This window comes from Erpetoichthys calabaricus, chromosome 4 (genome assembly GCF_900747795.2).
Source record: "Erpetoichthys calabaricus chromosome 4, fErpCal1.3, whole genome shotgun sequence".
Taxonomy (NCBI): Eukaryota; Metazoa; Chordata; class Cladistia; order Polypteriformes; family Polypteridae; genus Erpetoichthys; species Erpetoichthys calabaricus.
Window position 1 is genome coordinate 127982545 of NC_041397.2, and position 26018 is coordinate 128008562.

The 26018-nt window shown below is 38.8% G+C and overlaps 1 protein-coding gene across 3 annotated transcripts in view; it reads right to left on the reverse strand.

The window, feature by feature from the left end:
* The window catches only part of LOC114651134 (probable ubiquitin carboxyl-terminal hydrolase FAF-X), a 420397-nt gene that overhangs the window by 179891 nt on the left and 214488 nt on the right, over positions 1–26018 (reverse strand). For all 3 annotated transcript variants that reach the window (XM_051926098.1, XM_051926097.1, XM_051926099.1), the window contains exons 12-14: positions 14270–14476; positions 9016–9152; positions 8758–8891 (exon numbers count right to left, since the gene is read on the reverse strand). In XM_051926098.1, coding sequence (XP_051782058.1) covers positions 8758–8891; positions 9016–9152; positions 14270–14476 — 478 coding nt within the window. The remainder of the gene's footprint in view (positions 1–8757; positions 8892–9015; positions 9153–14269; positions 14477–26018) is intronic.

Genomic DNA, 26018 nt, shown 5'->3' on the forward strand with positions numbered 1-26018 from the left:
ACTATTTATTTGAAAATGGCTTCCATTTATATAAAATATTCTGTTCAAATAAATCTTAACTGTGTTAAGGATGGTGTGCTGACTGAAATGCACACACAAGACCATGACAAAGCCCTAACTATGGTTCACAGTAGGCCACAGTCAGGTACAGTGCATCCGGAAAGTATTCACAGCGCATCACTTTTCCACATTTTGTTATGTTACAGCCTTATTCCAAAATGGATTAAATACATTTTCTTCCTCAGAATTCTACACACAACACCCCATAATCACAACGTGAAAAAAGTTTACTTAAGATTTTTGCAAATTTATTAAAAATAAAAAAAATGAGAAAGCACATGTACATAAGTATTCACAGCCTTTGCCATGAAGCTCGAAATTGAGCTCAGGTGCATCCTGTTTCCCCTGATCACCCTTGAGATGTTTCTGCAGCTTAATTGGGAGTCCAGCTGTGGTAAATTCAGTTGATTGGACAGGATTTGGAAAGGCATACACCTGTCTATATAAGGTCCCACAGTTGACAGTTCATGTCAGAGCACAAACCAAGCATGAAGTCAAAGACCTCCGAGATAGGATTGTCTCGAGGCACAAATCTGGGGAAGGTTATGGAAAAATTATGGAAAAATTTCTGCTGCTTTGAAGGTCCCAATGAGCACAGTGGCCTCCATCATTCGTAAGTGGAAGAAGTTTGAAACCACCAGGACTCTTCCTAGAGCTGGCTGGCCATCTAAACTGAGCGATCGGGGAAGAAGGGCCTTAGTCAGGGAGGTGACCAAGAACCATGGTCCATGGTCCTCTGTGGAGAGAGGAGAACCTTCCAGAAGGACAAACATCTCTGCAGCAATCCACCAATCAGGCCTGTATGGTAGAGTGGCCAGACGGAAGCCACTCCTTAGTAAAAGACACATGGCGGCCTGCCTGGAGTTTGCCAAAAGGCACCTGAAGGACTCTCAGACCATGAGAAAGAAAATTCTCTGGTCTGATGAGACAAAGATTGAACTCTTTGGTGTGATTGCCAGGCATCACGTTTGGAGGAAACCAGGCACCACTCATCACCAGGCCAATACCATCCCTACAGTGAAGCATGGTGGTGGTAGCATCATACTGTGGGGATGTTTTTCAGCGGCACGGGCTGGGAGACTAGTCAGGATAAAGGGAAAGATGACTGCAGCAATGTACAGAGACATCCTGGATGAAAACCTGCTCCAGAGCGCTCTTGACCTCAGACTGGGGCGACGGTTCATCTTTCAACAGGACAACGACCCTAAGCACACAGCCAAGATATCAAAGGAGTGGCTTCAGGACAACTCTGTGAATGTCCTTGAGTGACCCAGCCAGAGCCCAGACTTGAATCCGATTGAACATCTCTGGAGAGATCTTAAAATGGCTGTGCACCGACACTTCCCATCCAACCTGATGGAGCTTGAGAGGTGCTGCAAAGAGGAATGGGTGAAACTGGCCAAGGATAGGTGTGCCAAGCTTGTGGCATCATATTCAAAAAGACTTGAGGCTGTAATTGCTGCCAAAGGTGCATCGACAAAGTATTGAGCAAAGGCTGTGAATACTTATGTACATGTGATTTCTCAGTTTTTTTTATTTTTAATAAATTTGCAAAAACCTCAAATAAACTTTTTTCACGTTGTCATCATGGGGTGTTGTGTGTAGAATTCTGAGGAAAAAAATGAATTTAATCCATTTTGGAATAAGGCTGTAACATAACAAAATGTGCAAAAAGTGATGCGCTGTGAATACTTTTCGGATGCACTGTACCACAATTTTTTTATGTTTAATTTAGTTGATATAGGTGTAAACAAATGCTTTTAATCATTTAACACTAGAATCCCTGAAGCCTACAAAAAAAGTCATAATGCTGAGCCACCTTAAATTCCCTCGCACCTCCTCATCAGCATATTTGTTTTGCAAATGTGTCAATCAGCACAAACAGCAAGCAGCCTGTTATCACATCCCCCACTGATGCAGTTCAAGTCGAACAAAAAGTTCTCCTAGCACAGGTCTGTTTATCTAGTTGTGAGGATGACAGGAAATGCGAGGAAAGAAATGTTGAACACGTAGCTAAAACAAACATTTTTCATGCAATGACAAAATGCTAACAAGAAGTGTATAATTGTGAAGACTGAAGTATAAATATCAAACACTTTCGCAAAATGTTGGGTTTAGGGTATGATGCTGACACGATCATTTATTTGGCTGGTGCAGAGGTAAGAATTGCTGTCTCATAATCAAGAGGTTGTGGCTTCGATACTGGGTCCTTCCTGCATTTACCATTTTGAGTAGTGAGCTGCACTTATTGTTACTATTATAGAGTAAAAAAATACATTTGATTTCAATCTGTAACACCCGGTGTAAATTTATAGTACTTGTAAAGGTTAGCTTTTTTTTTTTTTTTTTTTTTTTATTATTATTATTCAGGCTTATTCTCTCAGTCACGTTCATGCTCCCCCGATCTGACACTGTTAGTTTTCAAATAAAGATGTGGTATAACACAAGTGAACTCAAATAAGGATGAGGGTTCTACATCAGAGAAAGAGAACAGAAGCCCTCCCCGCAAGAAATGTCCAGTCACACATAAGAACAATGTAGCTGCATCAAGAGTAAAGGCAAAAGATGGCACCATTTGGATGCAGCAAGAGGTTGGGCGTCATCCTGCTAGTGAATCTGCCAAACACGTCCTTCAATGAAACAGCAGGGCCTACAAAGCTTGTCAAGTTATCATGCAAAGTTCTGTTTGCGATTATGTTTTTTTGATGGTCTTTATATGAAAAACATTTATACAGTGGAACATCAGGTCACGAATGTCTCAGACCACGTACAAATCGGGTAACGACCAAAAGGTTGGCCAAACTTTTGCATCTGTTCATGACCACACACTTGGGTGACGAACAAGCCAGTTTCCCTTCCGGTTCATATGCGCCGATGATTTCCGCACGTGTTCAGTCTTACCCTGTGCAGCGAGCGAGACAGCCCAAGCAGAAGTAAGTAAGTAAACATTTAGTTTACTATTACACTGTACATTCTATGGTATAATTAACTATTTTTGTGCTTAAAAATCTTTAAAAATATATATATATTTACATACAGCTCGTACGGCCTGGAATGGATTAATTGTATTTACATACAATCCTATGGGGGAAATTACTTTGGATCATGACCAAATTTTGGAACAAATTACGGTCGTGACCCGAGGTTCCACTGTATGTTACTTCTAAAAAAGCCAGCCAAGCAATCATATCAGCAACATATCCTAACCCAATTTCTTTTTCTTCGGTTATAATCTTGAATAAAAGTGCACGTGTTTTGTTATATTTGTACCTTTTGTGAAAGTGTGTACTTGATATTTAGACTTGTCTTTACACATTATACACTTCATGTAAACATTTTGTCATTACCACTATAAAATGAAAAAACTTTTAGTTATATATTCAACATTTCTTGCCTCATATTTCCTGTCATCCTACATTTACCCAGATCGTTGTAGACATGGAATACACATGAAATTCATGTGTTCCAAATAACAATATATTATTTACCCAATATAATTCCAGGCACTTCACACCCAGATAAACAGACTCTTGAGAATTTTGCGTCTCACTTCAGCTGCATCGGTGGGAGATGGGATAGCAGGCTGCTTGTGTTGACTGATACATTTGCAAAACAAAGCCATTGATGAAGAGGTACAAAGGAATTTAAAGTGGCTCGGCATTAAAACTTTTTTCGTAGGCTTCAGGGATTCTAGTGTTAAAAATGTGAAGTGTTGTATTCGCTACTCCTCGGGCATTACAGCTCCTTTACTGCAATAAAGGAGTAATAACCACTGAATTTTGGGTACGAAAATTTAGGTGTGTTGGGTGGTTAAATATAAGATAATGTCTTGCTTAATTCAAGCGTTCAGTTCATTGAAAAAATATAAGCAATGAAATCTTTGCTCATGCCATACAAAGAATACATGAGCATGCCATGCTTCTAAGACTTTCATTCAAATAGAAGCTTTCAGACATGATATTGGTGACAATAAAGTAATTAACAGTTTTACATTTCACTGTTGATAATGAAACTTGTGATTTGGTATACATTTCTCTACATTTTTTATAGAGTTTTCATAGAGTTCATTAATTATCACATATGCATAAATCTATACCACCACATCCTAGTAATAAATAGTCCAGCAGAGATTGTGTTATTGGAATCTTTATTAAAATGTAAATTGTACAAAAAGACATGCTATTAGGATTAAAAAGGCAGAAAATAAACAAAATGTTAGGTGCAGAAAACATTTAACCTAGAGAACTTAAATACGTTAGGTACATCCTTACCCTTTGCATCTACTAGTGTAGTAATTATTTTTTCAGTTGATTGACTTATCTAACAACTAACTTGTTTTTCAAAATAATATCTTTGACTACTCCATTAAATATCTAACAAATACCACAAAGTAAACATGAAAAACTTTTAGCATTAGAATATCAACACATGTTGTGTAATAAAGTGCCAAAAAGAATGCAACCACAAAACTCTTTCCAGATCAATATAATTTCAGTTCACAAAAAACATTTGATAACAAAAGTACCGCAGTTTGAATCAGATGTCACAGATCAGATCTGCTTAGCAGTACAACATAAGTGCAAAAATGCAAGCAATCTGTTCATCAGTCCAGCATTAGTGCAAAGTTCATTTTAACTCTTTTAGGGCGGATGTTGACTTTTGTCTACAGGAGGGGTTGAGGGCGAATGTCGACAAAAGTCGACATCCAGGGATAGAGGGCGACAATCAGCTGTTAATGGCGACAAAACTCACTGTCACGTCGCAGGCATTCCCTCTGTGCTTGGAGGAATGCTAGACTCGTTGACTCGGCAACTAATCCTTACGTGTGCGTGAGTTGCAAAATGTAAACAATGGCAAGATGGCATTGACATGTCACAAGGGAGCGAAGCGAGTGCAGAAAAGAAAACACTCGGCAGACGATGTTTTGCGCATTATTGCTGAGTCAGACTCTGATTTTTCAGAATCGGATTTTATTGATAGTGATCAGGAGATCGAACAAGAGAGTGAGAAGCCGGCATCAGCTGATCGGACACCAGCCGATGCCGCGCCAGCTGATCCGCTGCCAGCTTAGCGCATTCACGCAGCCGATGCATCTACGGCAAGGTTCGCGTGGGAGGAATACACAGACATTGATCCGTGGGCTACCGGACTTCACAAGACGGCATGGCTTGCTGTTGGACACGACAGATCACCAACTGCTGAACTACTTCAAGCTGCTCTCTCCTGATGCTGCTTTTCAGCTACTGTCAGATGAGACAAACAGGTAGGCAGAGAAATGTTTTGAATCGCAGGCTGCGCTTGCATCGCATTCTCGTTTTTCAAAGTGGAAACTCACAACAAAAGACAAGATGATGCGCACTGTGACATAACAAATAGAGATGGGACAGAACTGGTGATATAACTTCAGGGAGCATTGGGCCAAACGTGCTTTGTCCCCTGGTGGCTTTGGACAGGTTATGCAGCATGATGATAGGTACGTGATGCTGCAAAGTTTTATTCACTTCTGTAATAAACAGAAGCAAATCCCATGGGGTGAGCCAGGCTATAACGCCATGCATAAAGTTCAGCCCCTGCTTGACATTGTGGAACCAACATAAAAACAATTTTATCAGCCTGGCTGTGATTTGTCTGTGCATATTGTAAGCAGTGCAATGTGGCAATGACTGAAATTGGCTGCTTTGAGCGAGATCAGACTTTGCAGGACTTTGCTGTGTAAAATGTATGTGATATGTATGTGAAATCATAGAGTATGCAGGCTCATACAACAAGACAGTAACATTTGTCAAAAGTAAATATTTTTTGTTGATTTCAATTGCTTTGTGTTCTTTTTTTAAAAAAAGTTAGTTTTTGGAAAAATATTCAGCCCTGGGAGAAAAGAAACAAAAAAAAAATTAGCCCTAAAAGAGTTAAGTAACACTTGAACAAAACTTATCAATTCAAGTAACACTTCAGATTATAAATCAAAAACATGGACAATCTGAATTGGTTCAACACAGAAAGTACTTTTTTCCCTTTCCCCATCAGTCAAGCTATCCTGAGCCACAGAGAAAGCAGGATTACGTTAGGCATTACAGTGGAGGAATGCAAGCATGTCTAGATGTTCTACAGTCAGACTTGCTCTTTCCTTTGCCACAATATTCCCTTGCTGCTGAAAAAAGGCACCCCGAAGAGTTGATGTTGCTGGGACAGAAATATAAATCATTAACACATAGATCATAGTATATTGGTGGTTATTTTACAGTTTCTGCAGACATCTGTGCCACAGGAGTCACATGGAGTACAATATATATATGTATGCCATATCGATAACAGCTAACTAATATAAAGCGAGAGTAATGAATCCTGAACCTCAAGATAATCACTAGCCAACAATATGTTATTCTGCTTATTATACGTTACTTCTATAATACCACATGCTACTTTTAGACCCCGTAACCAAGTATAAGCTTCTTCCAAACAAACAAAAAGTCTTGTGACTTAGCACTAGCCTACTACTACTATGCTCAGGAAAATAAATGATTGTAGAGTGCAGTGATTTACCAATCAGAACTAATAAAACTAATTAGAAACATGGCAGAGTCTTCATAGAGAACTCCAGAATACTTCCGCCTTAGATGCTCCTACATAGGTGTTGTGCTGCTATGATATGCCATTTCACATTTGCAGAGTGTACAGAATACCATATTTGGCTTTTGTTTAAAGTACTCCCATATTTTAGAAGAGTGCAGTCTTTTACATGAATGACCTGCACATGTACTATGTCCTGCCATGTTGATCTCTTGAAAATGGTAAAAATGTGATGCACTGACGTATGCTACACCAACCAGCGTATTTATATAATCGACTATGTCAATTATGTCGACGTGCTGTAACAGCACTAATACAAGGCAATGACAAAGTAGTCATACCCCTTCACCTAGTGCTGTACAGTTTTGCCATTTTGGCCCACCAATTTACACTGAAACCATAATAACAAAGTTAAAACATGGTTTCAGAAAGTTTTGACAGTTTTTCTAAAATACCCACATTCATTAACAAGATTTACCAGTAACTGAACTTCACCTGGAGCAGGTGCATCATGCTTACCTGTGCAATGAACATGTTTTGAATATTACCAAAATATCTTCAAGGCTGCCTAAAAGTCATTTTACTTTGACCATACATATGCCTTCCCTTTGGCCACTGCCACCTTTAAAACCCACTGGCACCTGTCAGTCAAATGTGATCCTGGTGATTCAAACTAATAGGAGTGTAGCTGGTGTTAACTATGATTAAAGCACGTAAGAAATCACCTGACACGAGTATAGCAATGTACCCCTTTGTTGTTCTTGGTGAAAATGAACATTTACAACATAAACTGCTCCAATAAAGTATATTCCTCTTAATACTGCTGCCCATCAGGTTGATGTAAGTCTCTTTGAAGTAACTGTATCCACTCAAATGGCCACGGGGACCTTAGCTATTTAAATTGTTATGCATTATGAAAGACAGTTCAGTTTTAAAAACATCAAACAGTTTAGCAGAGAAAAAACTTTTGTTGTCCACCCCTCCCAAGAGTAATGCAAAGCATGACCTTTATTGTACAGCATAAAGCAATAGCCACTAGCTACCATTTTAATTAATTCCATCTTAAAAACCAATTGCTAGGTTACACATACTTAGACAAACTGACATTCTGCAGTAGCGTTGCTAAGAAATTTCTTCTTTTAATGTAAATCTATAATTTCTAACCCCTGTGTTAAGACTTTTCTTCATTATACTCAAACTAAGCATGGATTTTAATCATTGACTTTTTAGTTACTCGCAATAAGGATGTTTCCAAAGGAGCCAAATATGTTCCTGTGATGCCTCTTTTTGACTGTTTCTGCACAGATGAATCAGACACACACAAGCTATACAGAAAGAGCACTTATTTTTATCTCTTTACTGCTCCTGTTACTACATCAATACATAAGTTTCTAAAAATCAGTCTGCCTCTTGGCTCAAAACCAATGGCTACAATCATATTTCATGACAAGGGGCAGTTTAGCGAGCTTCAGAATGAATATAGATGTTCTACATTTTATAGGTATGTGGAATTTCTTCTCCAACAGTTGAAATGGAAATTGACAGATCATGCCTTGAAATAATGTGAATAAATAATAAAATAAAAATGGATGGAAAGCAGAGGATAATGGGAAAACAGTTAGAATGAGGCACACATTCTGTGTAATTACATCTTGCCTGAAGAAGGGGCCCGAGTTGCCTTGAAAGCTTGCATATTGTATTCCTTTTAGTTAGCCAATAAAAGGTCATTTTGCTTGACTTCTCACTATACCCTAGTACTAATAGGCAGAGATTAATGCATTTTGGGGTTTTATTATGAAATGTGGAAATCCCTCCTAAATGCACAGCCAAGAAATCATATGATAAAGTATCACAAGCATCATCCTTACCACTATATTTCAAAACTTTTTAAATATATATTTTTGCAGGTAGGGCCACAAATGCCTAAGTGACACTTTTGAGCTTAACAGTAAAGAGGCAGAAATCAACCTTGTAACCTTAAAATTGGAGACTAGGTGCTTAATAACTCTAAAACTGCATGCCAACTCATTAAGTATGCATTTCCTTTTATACAAATTGGTAACACTGCATACATTTGTGGTTTCAAAAAAGATAAATTCAATGTAATAAATAAAACTAAGATAACCTTACCTTTGGCAAACTGTCTCATGCTTTCCATGTATGCAGAAAGATTTTCTGCCACTAGTGTAACAAGAGCGTGATTATGCTGCAGCTGATTTATTAAGTCGTGTCGGTAAAAAACATGTGGACTTCTTTGAGTCTGGCTGCAAAGGAAGAGGTTAAAATAAATAAATAAAATATGTGACAATAGGAAAAAATATAGCCAAAGAAAGAATGAGGCAAAAAGATGTAATTAAAAACCAACCTAAAAAGTTACAGTGCATGTACCTTAAATTCTGTGGGGCTTCTCCAAATAAGCTACAAATTTCTCGTATTTGCTTTAGTGCTGGAATGACCCATTTGTCATTAGTTCGAAGCTCTTCAATGAAACGATCTATCCACTGAATTTTCTGGGTGTCCCTGTCCTAGAATAAAACATATACAAGTTAGTCAATGCAATTTTCAATGCAAACTTAGAGAGGAACATAAAGCATTCATAGACGATTATAACATCAACATGCAAGTATCAAAGCAGTGTAGAAAGACGAAAAATCGCTAACCGTAATAAAATATTACAGTATAAAAACAGTCTTTTACACACTATACATAGCTTTTAAGCAAAAGAGTTAGTGATCACATAGCGTTAATGCACTCATTTATTTGATAATTTAAACTTAAAGTTGTAAAACCACAGCATGGGTGACAGTTCTTAAGCAACTATCAGAGACTACAGTAGGGGAAATAAGTATTTGATCCCCTGCTGAATTTGTATGTTTGCTCACTTACAAAGAAATGAACAGTCTCTACTTTTTATCGTAGTTTCATTTTAAAACTAGAATCCCTGAAGCCTATGAAAAAAACTCATAATCCTGGGCCACCTTAAATTCCTTCTCACATCTCCATCATTGTCTTTTGTTTTGTAAATGTGTCGATCAGCACAAGCAGCAAGCAGCCTGCTATCTCATGACACCCCAAATGCAGCACAGCTTGTGCAAAAAGTCCTCCTAGCCCATGTCTTGTTCATCTGGGTGTGAGGTCCCTGGAGTTGTATATGGTAAATAGTATATCGTTATTTGGAACACCACCTGCATTTCATGTGTGTTCTGTGTCTACAATAATCTACAGTATGTAAATGTAGGATGACATGAAATATTGAACACAAACCTAAAATAAAACTTTTTTCATGTTATCATACTAACGACAATATTTTGACATGAAGTGTATAATGCGTGAAGGGTGAAGTCCAAATATCAAATAAACAATTTCACAAAAGGTACACGTATAACAAGTGTGCTTTTATTATAAATATAACAGAAGGAATGAAATCTGGTTAGGGTATGATGCTGACGTGACTGCTTGGGTGGTGCAGTGGTAAGAACTGCTGACTCACAATCAAGAAGACACGGGTTCGAGCCCGGCAGCTTCCCAAAATTACCATTTTGAGTAGTGAGCTGCTCTTATTCTTACTATTATACTATGAAAACATAAATTTGATTTGAGTCTGTAACAGCTGATGTAAATTTATAGTACAGTAATCCCTCGCTAAATCGCGCTTCGACTTTCGCGGCTTCACTCTATCGCGGATTTTATATGTAAGCATATTTAAATATATATCGCGGATTTTTTGCTGGTTCGCGGATTTCTGCGGACAATGGGTCTTTTAATTTCTGATACACGCTTCCTCAGTTGGTTTGTCCATTTGATTTCATACAAGGGACACTATTTGGCAGATGGCTGAGAAGCTACCCAACCACAGCGCGTATTATGCATTAAATAAAACTCCTCAAATATACTGTGAGCACAGTGGCTGTTCGCACCCCTAGAGGACACGGCCGCTCCTCAAAAAACGCTGAAAGATTACCTTCACAGTGCTCCCTTCTTTGCTGGGCTTACATGTGGCTGCTTTGCAAGCGATATGCTTCCCGCATGGTGCTTTGCATACTTAAAAGATCAAACAGCACGTATTGATTTTTGATTGTTTGCTTTCCTCTCTCTCGCTTGCTCTGACAGAGGGGGTGTGAGCAGAGGGGCTGTTTGCATACTGGCCTAGAGGATATGGACACTCTTCTAAAAAATGCTGAAAAATGCTTGCTCCCTTCCTTGCAGCTACTTTGTCCGGTGGTGCTTCGCATACTTAAAAGCCAAACAGTCCTATTGATTTTTGACTGTTTGCTTTTTTCTCTCTCCCTCCCGCACTCCTTTGAAGAGGAAGATATGTTTTCATTCTTTTAATTGTGAGACAGAACTGTCTTCTCTGTCTTGTTGTGGAGCACAGTTTAAACTTTTGAAAAAGAGACAAATGTTTGTTTGCAGTGTTTGAATAACGTTCCAGTCTCTCTACAACCTCCTGTGTTTCTGTGCAAATCTGTGACCCAAGCATGACAATATAAAAATAACCATATAAACATATGGTTTCTACTTCGCGGATTTTCACCTTTCGCGGGGGGGTCTGGAACGCAACCCCCGCGATGGAGGAGGGATTACTGTACACTTAAAGGTTATCTCTAACCCCCCCCCTCCCCGTTTTATTCTCTCAGTCACTTTCGCACTTCCCCCGATCTGACACCGCTGTTTTCAAATGAAGAAGTGCTATAACAGATGTGAACTCAGATAAGGATAAGGGTTCTACAGTGCATCCGGAAAGTATTCACAGCGCATCACTTTTCCACATTTTGTTATGTTATAGCCTTATTCCAAAATGGATTAAATTCATTTTTTTCCTCAGAATTCTACAAAACAACACCCCATAATGACAATGTGAAAAAAGTTTACTTGAGATTTTGGCAAATTTATTAAAAATAAAAAAATTGAGAAAGCACATGTACATAAGTATTCATAGCCTTTGCCATGAAGCTCAAAATTGAGTTCAGGTGCATCCCGTTTCCCCTGATCATCCTTCAGATGTTTCTGCAGCTTAATTGGAGTCCACCTGTTGTAAATTCAGTTGATTGGACGTGATTTGGAAAGGAACACACCTGTCTATATAAGGTCCTACAGTTGACAGTTCATGTCAGAGCACAAACCAAGCATAAAGTCAAAGGAATTGTCTGTAGACCTCCGAGACAGGATTGTCTCGAGGCACAAATCTGGGGAAGGTTACAGAAAAATTTCTGCTGCTTTGAAGGTCCCAATGAACACAGTGGCCTCCATCATCCGTAAGTGGAAGAAGTTTGAAACCACCAGGACTCTTCCTAGAGCTGGCCGGCCATCTAAACTGAGTGATCGGGGGAGAAGGGCCTTAGTCAGGGAGGTGACCAAAAACCCGATGGTCACCCTGTCAGAGCTCCAGATGTCCTCTGTGGAGAGAGGAGAACCTTCCAAAAGGACAACCATCTCTGCAGCAATCCACCAATCAGGCCTATATGGTAGAGTGGAAGCCACTCCTTAGTAAAAAGCACATGGCAGCGCACCTGGAGTTTGCCAAAAGGCACCTGACGAACTCTCAGACCATGAGAAAGAAAATTCTCTGGTCTGATGAGACAAAGATTGAACTCTTTGGTGTGAATGCCAGGCATCACATTTGGAGGAAACCGGGCACCGCTCATCACCAGGCCAATACCATCCCTACAGTGAAGCATGGCGGTGGCAGCATCATGCTGTGGGGATGTTTTTCAGCGGCAGGGACTGGGAGACTAGTCAGGATAAAGGGAAAGATGACTGCAGCAATGTACAGAGACATCCTGAATGAAAACCTGCTCCAGAGCACTCTTGACCTCAGACAGGGGCGACGGTTCATCTTTCAGCAGGACAACGACCCTAAGCACACAGCCAAGATATCAAAGGAGTGGCTTCAGGACAACTCTGTGAATGTCCTTGAGTGGCCCGGCCAGAGCCCAGACTTGAATCCAATTTAACATCTCTGGAGAGATCTTAAAATGGCTGTGCACCGGCACTTCTCATCCAACCTGATGGAGCTTGAGAGGTGCTGCAAAGAGGAATGGGCGAAACTGGCCAAGGGTAGGTATGCCAAGCTTGTGGCATCATATTCAAAAAGACTTGAGGCTGGAATTGCTGCCAAAGGTGCATCGACAAAGTATTGAGCAAAGGCTGTGAATACTTATGTACATGTGATTTCTCAGTTTTTTTTTTTATTTTTAATAAATTTGCAAAAACCTCAAGTAAACTTTTTTCATGTTGTCATTATGGGGTGTTGTGTGTAGAATTCTGAGGAAAAAAAATGAATTTAATTAATTTCGGAATAAGGCTGTAACATAACAAAATGTGGAAAAAGTGATGCGCTGTGAATACTTTACGGGTGCACTGTATATCGGAGAAAGAGAACAGAAGCCCTCCCCGCAAGAAATGTGCACTCACACATAAGAACAACGCAGCTGGACCAGGAGTAAAGGCGAAAGATGGCACCGTTTGGATGAAGCAAGAAGGTCAGGCGTCGTCCTGCCAGTGGATATTATTGGTCAAACTGCCACACATGTCCTTCAACAAAACAGCAGGGCATGCCAAGCTTGCCAAGGTATCATGCAAAGTTCTGATTGTGATGGTCTTTATATGAAAAACATTTATATGTTACTTATATAAAAGCCAAATCAAATGTTATTTACCTTGATTTATTTACTTACCTTCCTACAGCATAAAGTCACAAGTAGACTGCAGAGCTTCCTGTGTTTGATCGACACAGGCATGCTGACAAAGTACATGTGTAATGCTACTGCAGTACACGAATGACTTTAGCTGCAGGTGGAAGCTCCTGTCGCACTTTATGCAACTGTTTTTACAGTTTCATTTACGGTTTCATCCTCATCTGAGTTCCGATGTATGCTTCTATTGAATAATAGTAACAATAAGAGCAGCTCACTACTCAAAACGGTAATTCTGGGAAGCTGCTGGGCTCAAACCCACACCTCTTAATTATGAGTCGGATGTTCTTACCGCTACACCACCCAAGTGGTCATGTCAGCGTTGTACCATAACCTAATTTCTGTTTCTTGTTATATTTATAATCAAAGCGCGCTTGTTTTGTAATATGTTTACCTTTTGTGAAAGTTTTTTTTTTTTGGATATTTGGACTTCAGTCTTCACACATTATACATTTCATGTCAAAATTCTGTCATTAGGGTCATTAGTACTATAACATGAAAAAAAGTTTGTTTAAAGTATGTGTTCAACATTTCTTGCATTTCTCAAATTTCCTGTCATCCTATCTTTAAATAGATCACTGTAGACAAGGAACACACATGAAATGCAGGCGTTCCAAATAATGATATATTATTTACCCTATACAACTCCAGACACCTCACACTCAGATAAACAAGACTTGGGCAGGGAGAACATTTTGCCCAAGTTGAGCTGCATCATAGCTGTGTTTCGGGAATGGGATAGCAGGCTGCTTGCTGATCGACACATTTACAAAACAAAAGACACTGATGGAGAGGTGCGAAGGAATTAACTCTCTTTAAACAAGATTTGAAAACCAACAACAGCATGTACACATTTTAATTTAACAGAGCAACACAAATGCTCGTTTACCTTTCACTTCTGTATGAACCTACCTATTTATTAAATCATACTAACTCTGCATACTAACCTGTGAACAACTATAATCCAGAATTTTGATGTGAGCACTAAGAGCTTGGTCCATGATGTCAACAGGTACATCATCACTATGGGCCAAATTCCATAGAAGATTTAATACTTTATGGGCCATTACTCCATCTTTGTCATCTTCAGCAAGTCGACGTATCAATTCCAGAAGCTTCTCCCGTTGTTTTTTGCTAGCATTTGTCCAGCTTGCCTTAAATGAAAAAAAAATTTAAAAAAGTTTGAAGTTAGACTTGATTCTGCACTTCAGAAGGACGTTATAGAAAATTCTGTAAAACTTTATAAATTTTGTAACATTCCCTTTATATTTCATTTATATACCAATTTCTGTAACTGTACTGAACAGTAAAAAAGTGGCAAAAGACAAAAAAAACTACAGGAGAATGAAGAACTCCTACTATTAAAGGACTACTGGAGAAAAAGAACGTTAGGATCCTTTCTTTAGAATCTGGCAAGTAAAAATGCTGATTTCAAAACTTTACATTTCACACTACACACACCATTTTATCAAGCAAAAGCTTACAAGACAGTATTGTCTACTTTTAACTCAAGAGCAGATTAATTCAGAACATAAATTGCTTTTAGTATCTATGTATACAAATACAGTGAAAACTGATATTCAGCTACTTCAGGACTGAAAAAGTTCACTAGATTCAGGAAGAATTCAGATGTGTTTTGCTATGTTTCAGCCTTGTGTTAAAAGCACCAATATTTTTCCCCACATCACAGGCAACACCTCAAGGAATGTTTACAAATTTATTAAAAATAAAAAAACAAATATAACATTGACACAAGTATTTTTTTTTTAATTTTATTGATTTAATTGTAATCATTCTATACAAATAGATACATTTTTACAAAAACAGGATTGAAAACAAATCAACCCCCACCCCAAAGTACTCTGACCCATTGCTGTGGCATTGGCATTTCACTCATTCTATTCTATTTATCATTACGGAGATGTTTCTACACCTTGTTTGTAATCCATTTGTGATTAATTCAATTGACTGAACATGATTAGGAAAGACACACACCTGTATATATAAGGTACCACAATTCACAATGTGTATCTGAGCAAAAACCAAGTAATGATGTCAAAGGAACTGACAGTTTGTCTTAGATACAGGATTATGTTAGGGACAGATCTGGGAAAGGCTACAGAAATTCCTGCAGCACTGAAAGCTCCCAAGAGTAAAGCTGACTTCACAAAATGGAAGTTGTTTGGAACAACCACAACTCTTCCTAGAGCTGGCCACCCACTTAAACTGCGCAATTTTAGAAGTAGGGTCATGGTAAGGAAGGTCACCATGAACCGACAGTCACTCTGGCTGAGCTGGGAGAAGCTTCCAGAAGGACAACCATCACCACCAACACTCCCATTGATCTAGGCGGTATGACAGTGTAGCCAGACAGAAAACTTTCCTCAGTAAAAGACATTGGTAAGACTGCTTGAAGTTTGTAAACAGGTACCAAAAGGACTGTTAGATGGTGAGAAACAAGATCCTCTGATCTGAGGAAACTAAGACTAGTTTCTTGCCTGGAAGAAAAATTACACTACTCATCACCTGTCCAGTATCATAATAAAGAGCAAAGCATGTGATTGTATCTTTCTGTGGAATTGTTTGTAAGCAGCATTGACTAGGAAGTTGAAGGAAATCTGGAACAAAGCACACAGCTATCCTTAATGAAACACCTGCAGAACAGCGCTCTGGATCTTAGACTGGGCTGAAGGTTTACCTTCCCATAGGACAATGACCCTAAGCACAAAGCAAGATCAACACTGGAGTGGCCTAGGGACAACACTGCAAATGTCCTTGTGTTATCGTTATCGTTATCCAATTGAACATCTCTGAAGAAACCTGAGCTGTCCACCAACAGTCTCCATCCAATCTAACAGAGCTTGGGAGGATCTAGGGAGAAGAATGGCAGAAAATCTCTAAACCCAGATGTGCAATACTTGTTTTATCATACTCAAGACAACTCCAGACTGTAATCACTGCCAAAAGTGCCTCAACTAAGTATTGAGTGAAAGGTCTGAATACTATTGTCAATTTAGTTTTTCAATTTTGATAAACTTGCAGAAAATCTAAAATCCTGTTTTTAAATTTGTCTTTCTAGTGTACTGAATGTTGTTTGATGTAGAGAAAAATATTTTAGCAAAAGGCTGCAATATAGCAAAATAAGAAAAAAGTGTTATGAATCCATTGTAAATCAGCATCACATTCATTCAATTACAACATTATCTTAAGGACAGCAGTTTCTGGACAAACAATATTTTATAATTAAAAATAAAAATGTTTACTTAGCAAATATGTAGTATAAAGCAAAACACTATAAACTAGAAATGCACCATAATATCTGCTAAAGAAAAGCGTGGCATGGAATTACCAAGCTTTCTGTTTTATAACTGGCGTTCAAATATAAGAACATTAAGACTTTTTGAAGGGGTCAAAATTCAGTGAAACCCACACCTCATTAGCTATTCATTGAACTGAAATCATGCTCAAAATTCTCTCTGTGTCCTGTAATACGAACCAGCTAATTTTAATTAATACCAGCCTGCTAGTAATCTTGTGATCATTTATTCAATTAAATTATACTACATATTTATCTATATATTCAAAGGCAGGGATATTTTCACCAATTGCACTAGTACAGTGTCCTGCATAATATTTAGGACATATTTATTACTTTGTTGCATATTCTTTGCATGCAATGACTGCTAGAAGTCTGTGATTCATAGATATCACCAGCTGAGTGTCTTCTCTGGTGATGCTCTGCAATAGCGGGTTTATTAAATGCAGCCATCTTCGGCTCCTACTTGTTTTGGGGGCTTACCCTCTTAAGTTTTCTCTTCAGTGTATGGAAGGCATGCTCAATTGGATATAAATCAGGTGACTGGCTTGGCCATGCAAGAATATGCCACTTTTTAACTTTGAAAAACTACTGTGTTGCCTTAGCAGCATATATCTGGCACTGTTTTCATTTTACTATTGACAGCTAGATGCTTAACTTTAAACTGCAGACTGTCTGGCTCAAGAGCACAATCTTATCCTTCACCCGAGTCTCTCAATTCCTCCTACAGATGTGTCCCATACCCTCGCAAAAAGTGCTTTCCCCTGGGCTACACTACAGTCCTGCTTCCCATTCCTCACAGATGTCCATGCAGCAGCACAATACACCAGGTGGGCCCTATAAATGAGGCCCAAGCAACATTGTCCTAAGAGCTACATGCTTTGCAGTATTACCAGTGAGTTTAAAAAAAAAATAAAAAAAAAAAACAGGGCAGACCTGTCGGAATTAAGCGACGACTCCAAAATAATAATAAACCAGACGATAAAAGCACTGCAGATTTTACGTTATTTTAATATTAAGTGCTACAGATGATATTAATATAACACACTTGACAGAATAGTGCATCATCAAGCCAGACAGCACGCATGTAGAAAGTAAGAGAGACAATGTGGGGGTAGCGCAACACACACCCACATGCAGCTAATCACAGAAAGAGATCAAAGTAAAAAAAAAAAAAATACTGCATAGTGATTTCCCTTGACATAACTTGGTTAAGATTCCCAATGCCCAGGTCATCTAGAGTGATTGAACTTGGTATAATTTATTCATTCCGACTCTGTTCACATCCCTTCACTCATACCGCTAAATCCTGTTACAAATATGAAGACCTATCGATGAAATATCAAATTGATAGTCATGTAATTAAGGAGTGGCATGCATGCATTAAGGCAGGGCTATTCAATTGGCGGCCCGCGGGCAACATGCGGCCCAGAATCAACCTCCGAGTGGCCCAGCCCGTGGTTCCGCCCATAGATAATAAATTAATATATATTATTCATAAATTGTTATTTAATATAATTTTATATAAATATATATATATTATATTAATATAAATATATAGTATATTAATATAAATATAAAGTATTTATTATGTCTATGGTCCCACCAAAAGCGCGCATTCCTACATAAATTACGTAGCCTGCAACACGCAAACAATGCAGAGTGTGCCGGTAGTAGCTTAGATTACTATCAATATGTCTTTCTCAACACTGAAACGTAAAATTGCCAATGAAAACCGTAAGTTTAACCCTGCCTGGACTGACAAATACTTGTTTATTTTACCGCCACATCCAAACGCCAAACCGATGTGTTTAATTTGTAATGAGTGCGTTGGAGTATTTAAAGATTACAATGTGCGGAGGCATCATGTTGAGAAACACCACACTTTTCGCACCAATTTTCCAGAGGGATCTCAAGGGAGGGCTGCAAAAGTGCAGAGTTTGATTGCATCTTACAACCGGAGCAGTACTACCATGGTGCGGTCATTCACAGCCCAAGAGAGAGCTACTGCAGCATCCCTTCGTGTTTCCTGGATACTGGCAAAAAAGAAAAGGCCATTCACAGACTCTGAAACCGTGAAGGACTGTATGCTGGCTGTCGTGGATGAGGTGATAAATGACGATAAAATTAAAATGAGCGTGGTATCTGCTATAAAAAACGTACCCCTGTCAGATACTTCAAACATTCGTAGGGTTGAAATTCTTGCTGCAGATGTGTATGAAACGCTGTTAGGAGACCTGATGAAAGCTGATACTATGTCTATAGCAGTAGATGAGTCCACAGACAAAACTGATACTGCTCAGTTGTGCATATATGTCCGTTTTTTTGATGGCAAATGCTTCCGAGAGGAGCTGCTCGGCCTACTGCTGTTAGAAGGACACACAACTGGCGATATAGTCTTTGGGAAAATTTCCACCTTTTTTAAAGACAGTGGTCTGGATATGAAGCGTGTGTGCATGCTTGTGACAGATGGGGCTCCGTCCATGACAGGGAAAGTGAATGGTTTGGCAGCACGTTGGTCCGCTGTTGCACCTCAGTTGATCTCCTTACACTGCATTGTGCATCAGGCGGTGTTGTGCGCAAAACTAAGCGGGGCGCTCAAAACGACAATGGACAGCGTTATGGCTATAATTAATTTTATTCGCTCCACATCAAGCCTCCAACATTGTTCCCTCTAAGCTGTGCGCGTGTGCGCGCGCACACGACTTTCCGAACCCGCGCACACAAATTAAAATAGCGCGCACAAAAATTAAATTTTTGCCTAAAATGATTTTTGGCATTAAAGTGAAATGTTGCAGAAGGCCAACTGTTCCGATTTCCCATTTATCGAAGCGCTACGACCAATCAGAGTTGACTGACCTAGATTCCTGCGTAGCAGGCTACGGTCGGCGCTATGCGGTATCTTGCTGCCTGCGGCAGCCTATAACATCTTTGTACGAAACGCGCTAACTTTTGATTCTTTGACTTCCGTTGTATTGTTTACTTCGTGGAATCTTGGTGTTCAGCCTGGTACTTTGTAGCTAGATATAATTTTTTAAATGGCGAAACCGCAATCGATGAAAGGTGCAAAACGCAAGAGAGCTGCAATAGCTTTTAAGTCTGAATGGCTTGAAGAAGTTGTTGAAACGGAGACACCGGAATCTCGAAATATAATGCGTGTTCAACTGCGTGAAATATTTACATATGACGAAGACGACGGAGTTGTTTGCTGTTATTGTCGAGATGCCAAAGCAACTGGTGATTTCTCTACGGGAAAAGTGTGGAATGATGTCTGGAAACTGGACTTTCTGAAACGCCATCTATCAAGCAAGTCACATACCGACAGTATTAGGAAACTCAGAAGTAAAAATCCAACTTTAAGAGGAGGACTGGTTCACATGTTGCTTGAAAGCCCAACCAAAAAAGAAAACAGGCAAATTAGTAATGAACGGAAGCGTTCCAGTCCTGATGAAATTAAGGTTCTTATCGACAGTGTTCTGCTGGCCATTAAGATGAATATGTCATTGCTCTCTGTTCAAGATATCAATGAGCACATGGCAAAGTATGTTAGTATACCACATAGCTGGAGGAGCAAAAACTATGCGTTTGAATTTCTTGGAATTATAAATGGTATCGTGCAAGAGGATCTTATGGCTGACATTAAATTAGCAATGTATCATACGTTAACTGTTGATGAAAGTACAGACATTTCTGTCAACAAGTACTTAATACTCTACTTTAAGTATCGGCCAGTTAATTCAAAGGAGTATAGAACATCATTTGGTGGGATGCTACAGTTGGAAGCATGCGATGCTACATCAATAGTAACAGCAGTCAGGGAATTCTATAGGAAACATAAACTTGACCTGAATAAAATGGTTATGTTCACTTCCGATGGTGCCTCTGTTATGCTGGGCAAAATAAATGGTGTTGCAGCACAGCTGAGAAAAGATGTTCCTCATTTAGTGCAACAACATTGTGTTGCACATCGGGAAGATTTGGGACTTTCTGATTCATGGAAAGAAGTGAAATTAATGAAAGAAGTAGAAACTTTAATGAGAACTGTGTACACCGTGTTCTGTCGATCTTCTACTAAAAGATACAAATTTCAGGAAATAGCAGATGCTTCTGAATGTGAATCAATTGCTTTCAGACCTCTGAATGAAGTGCGCTGGTTATCCAGACACTTTGCACTTCAAGCAATTATTCGAAATTATGATCCCCTATTAAAATATTTTGAAGAATCCAAAGATAATGATCCTATATCAAAGTACTGCTATAAGAAGCTGAAGAGTGAACAATTTCATATAACATTGGAAATTTTGAATGATGTCTTATCAGAAATGGCTTCTTTAACTATGGCATTTCAAAAACATGGTTTGACGCCATTGGAAGCTTATCATCTTGCACAGGGTAAACTGAACAAACTTCGAATGCAGTATCTTGGTGAGAAGGTTAAATGGAGTGATAAAGTTAACAGTCTTCTTGACAAGGTGTCTGGAAAAGAAGTTTCAGTGGATACTAATTCCATATTAACCTTCATCAACATCCTATGTTTGCATCTGGGTGAAAGATTTCCTGAAAATGAAATTGAGGAATGGTCTGCTTTTGACTGTACAGCAATAGCACAATGTGACTTTGACTTTGGAATTGAACATATCCAATCTCTTTGTTTAAAGTACAAACAATTTCTTCAGGAGGAAAGTGTCATTATTCAACAATACAATGACTTTAAATTCCTTCTTGCAGAAAAAATCAAAAGCAATCTGATAAACAGCTTTCCAGAGATGACGAAATTTGCATTTCAGAATGATCAATTTGCAGAATTAGCAAAATTGATGGACATTGGTGCCACATTCTTAGCTTCGAGTGCAGATTGTGAGCGTGGTTTTAGTTTAATGAACAATCTGAAAACGAAGCAAAGGAACCGTTTACAGTTAGAACATTTGGAAATGCTGATGCGTATTAAGAGTAACCTTCAAGATGGAGGCACGATAGATCTTGACAGAATTTATTCAGACTGGATAAATATGAAAGATCGCAGAGAAAAACTTTGAAAACTAAATTACTCTTATTTTCGAAATGCTACCTATAAAATATATAATTACACATTATTAACACATTATAGCATTTAGCAATGAAACTTGTTTGATATTGATAACTGAAATAACATCGTGTTTTTGTAACTTGATTTAGACAAACTGAAAGAGCTGCCCAAAAATGCCCATAACTGAACTCCAACAAACATTCTGTAGCGCACAAAAATTTAGTCTTGCTTTAAAATGCGCACGGATGATATTTTTTGCGCACATAGCCTATAAAAAATTAGAGGGAACATTGGCCTCCAACACCGCTTATTCCGCATGCTGCTGTCAGAAATGTCTGCTGAGCACCACGACCTTCTTTTGCATAATGACGTAAGGTGGCTGTCCAAAGGCAAAGCACTGGAGTGTTTCTGTGGTCTCAGAGAAGAGATTATAACTTTCCTCCGCGGCAGCAAGCAAAAAAAGGCAGAAACGCACTTGAGTCGCATACTGGACGACAACTTCATGGCCGATGCCTGCTTTCTGAGCGACATATTCAAACACCTGAACGATCTCGATTTGGGACTATAAGGCAGAGACAAAACTGTCATCGACCTTGTGGAACAGATGCGTGCATTCCAAGTTAAACTGGACCTTTTCGCAAATGATTTGAGCACAGGCCGAATGCTGCATTTTCCGACACTCCGCAAATGCATCTCATCCCCCGCACAAATCACGGATGTGATGACAGATTTCATTGCGATGTTGAAAAAATAACTTTGCTGGTCGATTGGATGGACTTGATCTGCCCACAGAGTTGGCCGTTTTTGTCAGAGACCCGTTCACTGTTGCAATAGAAGGGGACTTATCCGCCAGAGCTAAGAAACTGGTCCCTTCCATTGACGAGGGGAAATTCACACTCGAACTTGTTGACATGCAGTCATCTGTAACCATGGCACAGGAGCTTTCCACTAACGGGCCTGCAATGTTTTGGACTGATGTCAACGCACATCAGTTCCCTAACATTAAGAAAGTAGCGATTGTCATGCTCAGTATGTTTGGATCAACATATACACGTGAGTCAAGTTTTTCACACATGAACTCCATAAAAAGCAACTCTTGTTGCTCCCTGACTGACCATACTCTCCACCAATGCCTTCGAATTGCATTGACAACTTACGAGCCTAAAGTCACTGCTCTCGTTCAAAACAAAAAATGTTACTTCTCCCACTAAGTCAGCAGGGTAACTGTAGCCTACAATACATCAATATAATGTGGGATGCGTAACAGAGGCATGCCTAATCACACATGGTGATTTAAAATATGTTCCCTCAGTGTTGTTATAGTTGTGAATACTGTGCACTTTTTATTTTATGCACTTTGAGATGTTCCTGGGTCAAATGTGTGCAAGTTGTTTATTTTGTTTCAAAAGGAAACAATGTTATTTCTAATAGCCTACTACTGTGCACTATTTTGTTTTATGCACTTTGTGATCAGATAGGTCAGATATGTAGCCTAGGTCAGTTTTTTTTTCTTTTGTAAGTGGAAAAAATAGGGGCTACCTCAGATTCTGTTAATTCAGCTCTTTTTGTATGCACCTTTTGCTCTGCAAACTGACCAAAGTTAAAAGAGAAACAACGAATAAACCTTATGTTTTTCAATAAATTTGTTTGTGTTGGTTTTAAAATTTGTCATTACGAGCTGCTTTGCTGCTAAAATGACTGGCCCAGCTAACCTTCTTGGTTTGACAATCTGGCCCAACTGAATTTGTAATTGAATAGTCCTGCATTAAGGAATGGATGAATGCATGTGTTGTGATGTAAGATTTTGCATATAACTTGATAAATATTTTGTATGTCTTTATTTGTAATTTAGGCAAAGCAATGCAATTTAGTGTTACATTAGTGAGTGTCCCCCCCCTTTTAGGAATGGGTCTTTTTGAATTTTACGACATAGATTGGTGGGGCGAGTGTTTCTCTGCTGAAGTCTTTCAACCCCCACAAGGAAGCCAAACTGCACTTTAACATATGGTTTTGGGGGATGGCAGGTGTTAAGATTGTCTTTGCCCCATTGGTTTGAAGCATGGCTGTTTGGAATTGGCTTCTATCAGAAGCTTTAAAGTACCATGATGTCCTATTGGCTGTAGGGGTTGGACAGAGAATCTATAAATCTGCTTGTTCAACCACATTCTCTCTCTCTCTTACTAACCTCTGATGATAAAGAAGTATCTCTCTTACCAAACTGATGAAGACCATCACACCATGAACTGAAGAAGACAACACAATGGAGAGCACAACTCGGTAGCCATATTGAGGCAGGCAATGCAGCCTGTTCTAAAGAAAGCTGAATGATGCTTTAACTAGAGACATGTTTAAGTAACTAAGTCTGTGTGCCGCCTGAAACTACACATCACCATTTAATCAAGTTATATGGTTGCCAATATTCAAATGTACTTTGCATATTGTTATTATTTATGAATATTATCAATAATACATTATTTTATGTGTAACTTAACTCCTGCTTGTCTTTTTACTACACCTAATTGCTTATAGATATAGAAGAGAAGGTGGGGATAAGTTATATACTATAATACCTTATAAACAGTGGTGGTAAGTCTGTGAGATTAGGCATTCTGACATATTAATAATACAATAGGGGAAAGTAGAGCAATATATTACTCTACCAAGACAAAACAGCATGATAGCTAGCTAGACTGCTGGACAGACAGATATTTATTTGTCCCTAGGCAGAATTTGGCTTTTTAAAGAAGCTCTTTGAATAAATAAATACACAAAATAGATAAGAAAATAAGTAAATACAGAGATATATAAAAATTCACAAAACACTTTTATCTGAACACACACCATAATGACTAAAAAGCAAGAAAATTATAAAGAAAGAAGTTCTGACTTGGCTGTCACAATCACAGTGAGGCATTATGCGAACATACTGTCGTTGATATAAAGGAGCCCCAGTAGTGTTTCTTGCCACAATTCTGCTGAATAATTCATTGGTGGAAAGAACTCCTTGCTAGTGTGTGAAAGAGAGGATGTGCATAATTATTCATAATGGTACTCAGTTTTGTTTTAACTCTCACCATGACTACTATCTCCATGGGGTCCAGAACTCGCCCTATAACTGAGCTTTCTCTTTTAATTAGCTTGTTGATTCGAAGGGACTCTCTTGAAGTGACATAAACAGCCCAGCACACCACGGTGTAGAAAATCGCACCATCAGAGTGTTGTAGAAAATGTGAAGGATGTCACTTCCCACATTAAAGGAACAGTCTCCTAAGGAGAAAAAGCCTGTTCTGACCTTTCTTATATAGATCCTCTGTCTTCTGACACCAGTCCAACCTATCTTTAATGCGGGACCCCAAGTACTTTCAGAAGAGGACCACTTCTACATTCACTCTTTGAATAGTGACCGGACACAGAGACTCTTAGGTGTTCCTGGTTATTGCCAATGTTAAGATGCAGACAATTGTCTTTGCATGAAGAAACAAACTTCACCACCAGTATCCTATACTCTTGTCTCGTCCCCTTTATCAATACATCCCCATAAGTGCAGAATCATCTGTGAATTTCTGCCAAGTAGCATGACCTGGTGTTATATTTGTAGTCAGAGGTATAGAGAATGAAGAGAAAAGGAGACCAGGCTCTTCATTCTGGTGCTTCTCTATTGCTCACATCTGTATCAGAAACAGCTCTTGAGTATCACAAAATGCAGTCTGCCCAACAGACAGACCTTTATCCAGGAAAGCATAGGCTCCTCCACCTGCATATAATACAATTTTTTAAAATTGATGTGCTATGCATTGTAATTATTAATGATTCACATTGGTGACTTTGGATGTAAGCACAACCTCCTGCCAAAGATAATACAGAGTTACTGTCCGTGACAATTAACCAGTTTGGGTATGAAATGTGATCAGACTGACTAGAAAACTAAATTCACCTATTTGGTTGTCTGTGAATTTTCAAGTACATATATTATTTGCATTTTATAAGAAATAAAAGAATTTTTTTCCTCATTTAAAAAAAAAATTAACAGGTAGACCTAACAGTCTGTTTAGACATGCATGGTCCCCTAAGGCCTGCCCACAGCAACAAGTCTGGTTTGTGGATCAAACAGCATGCATTGGGGCAGGAAAGATAGGTAGACCCTTTTGAAAAACCAAATTTTACTTAAAAATAAAAAAAAAAAATTACATAAAGGCAGATAGTGGAAGAGAACGGCAAAAACAGATTTGTAAAATACTGCAGCTTTGCATAGCACGTGTGGAATGCAATGCCAAAATGCAGGTAAAACAGTCAACTGTTCTTTTAAAACAATGTCAGCTTTGTGCCTCTGAATAAGACTTTTTTAAATAAATTC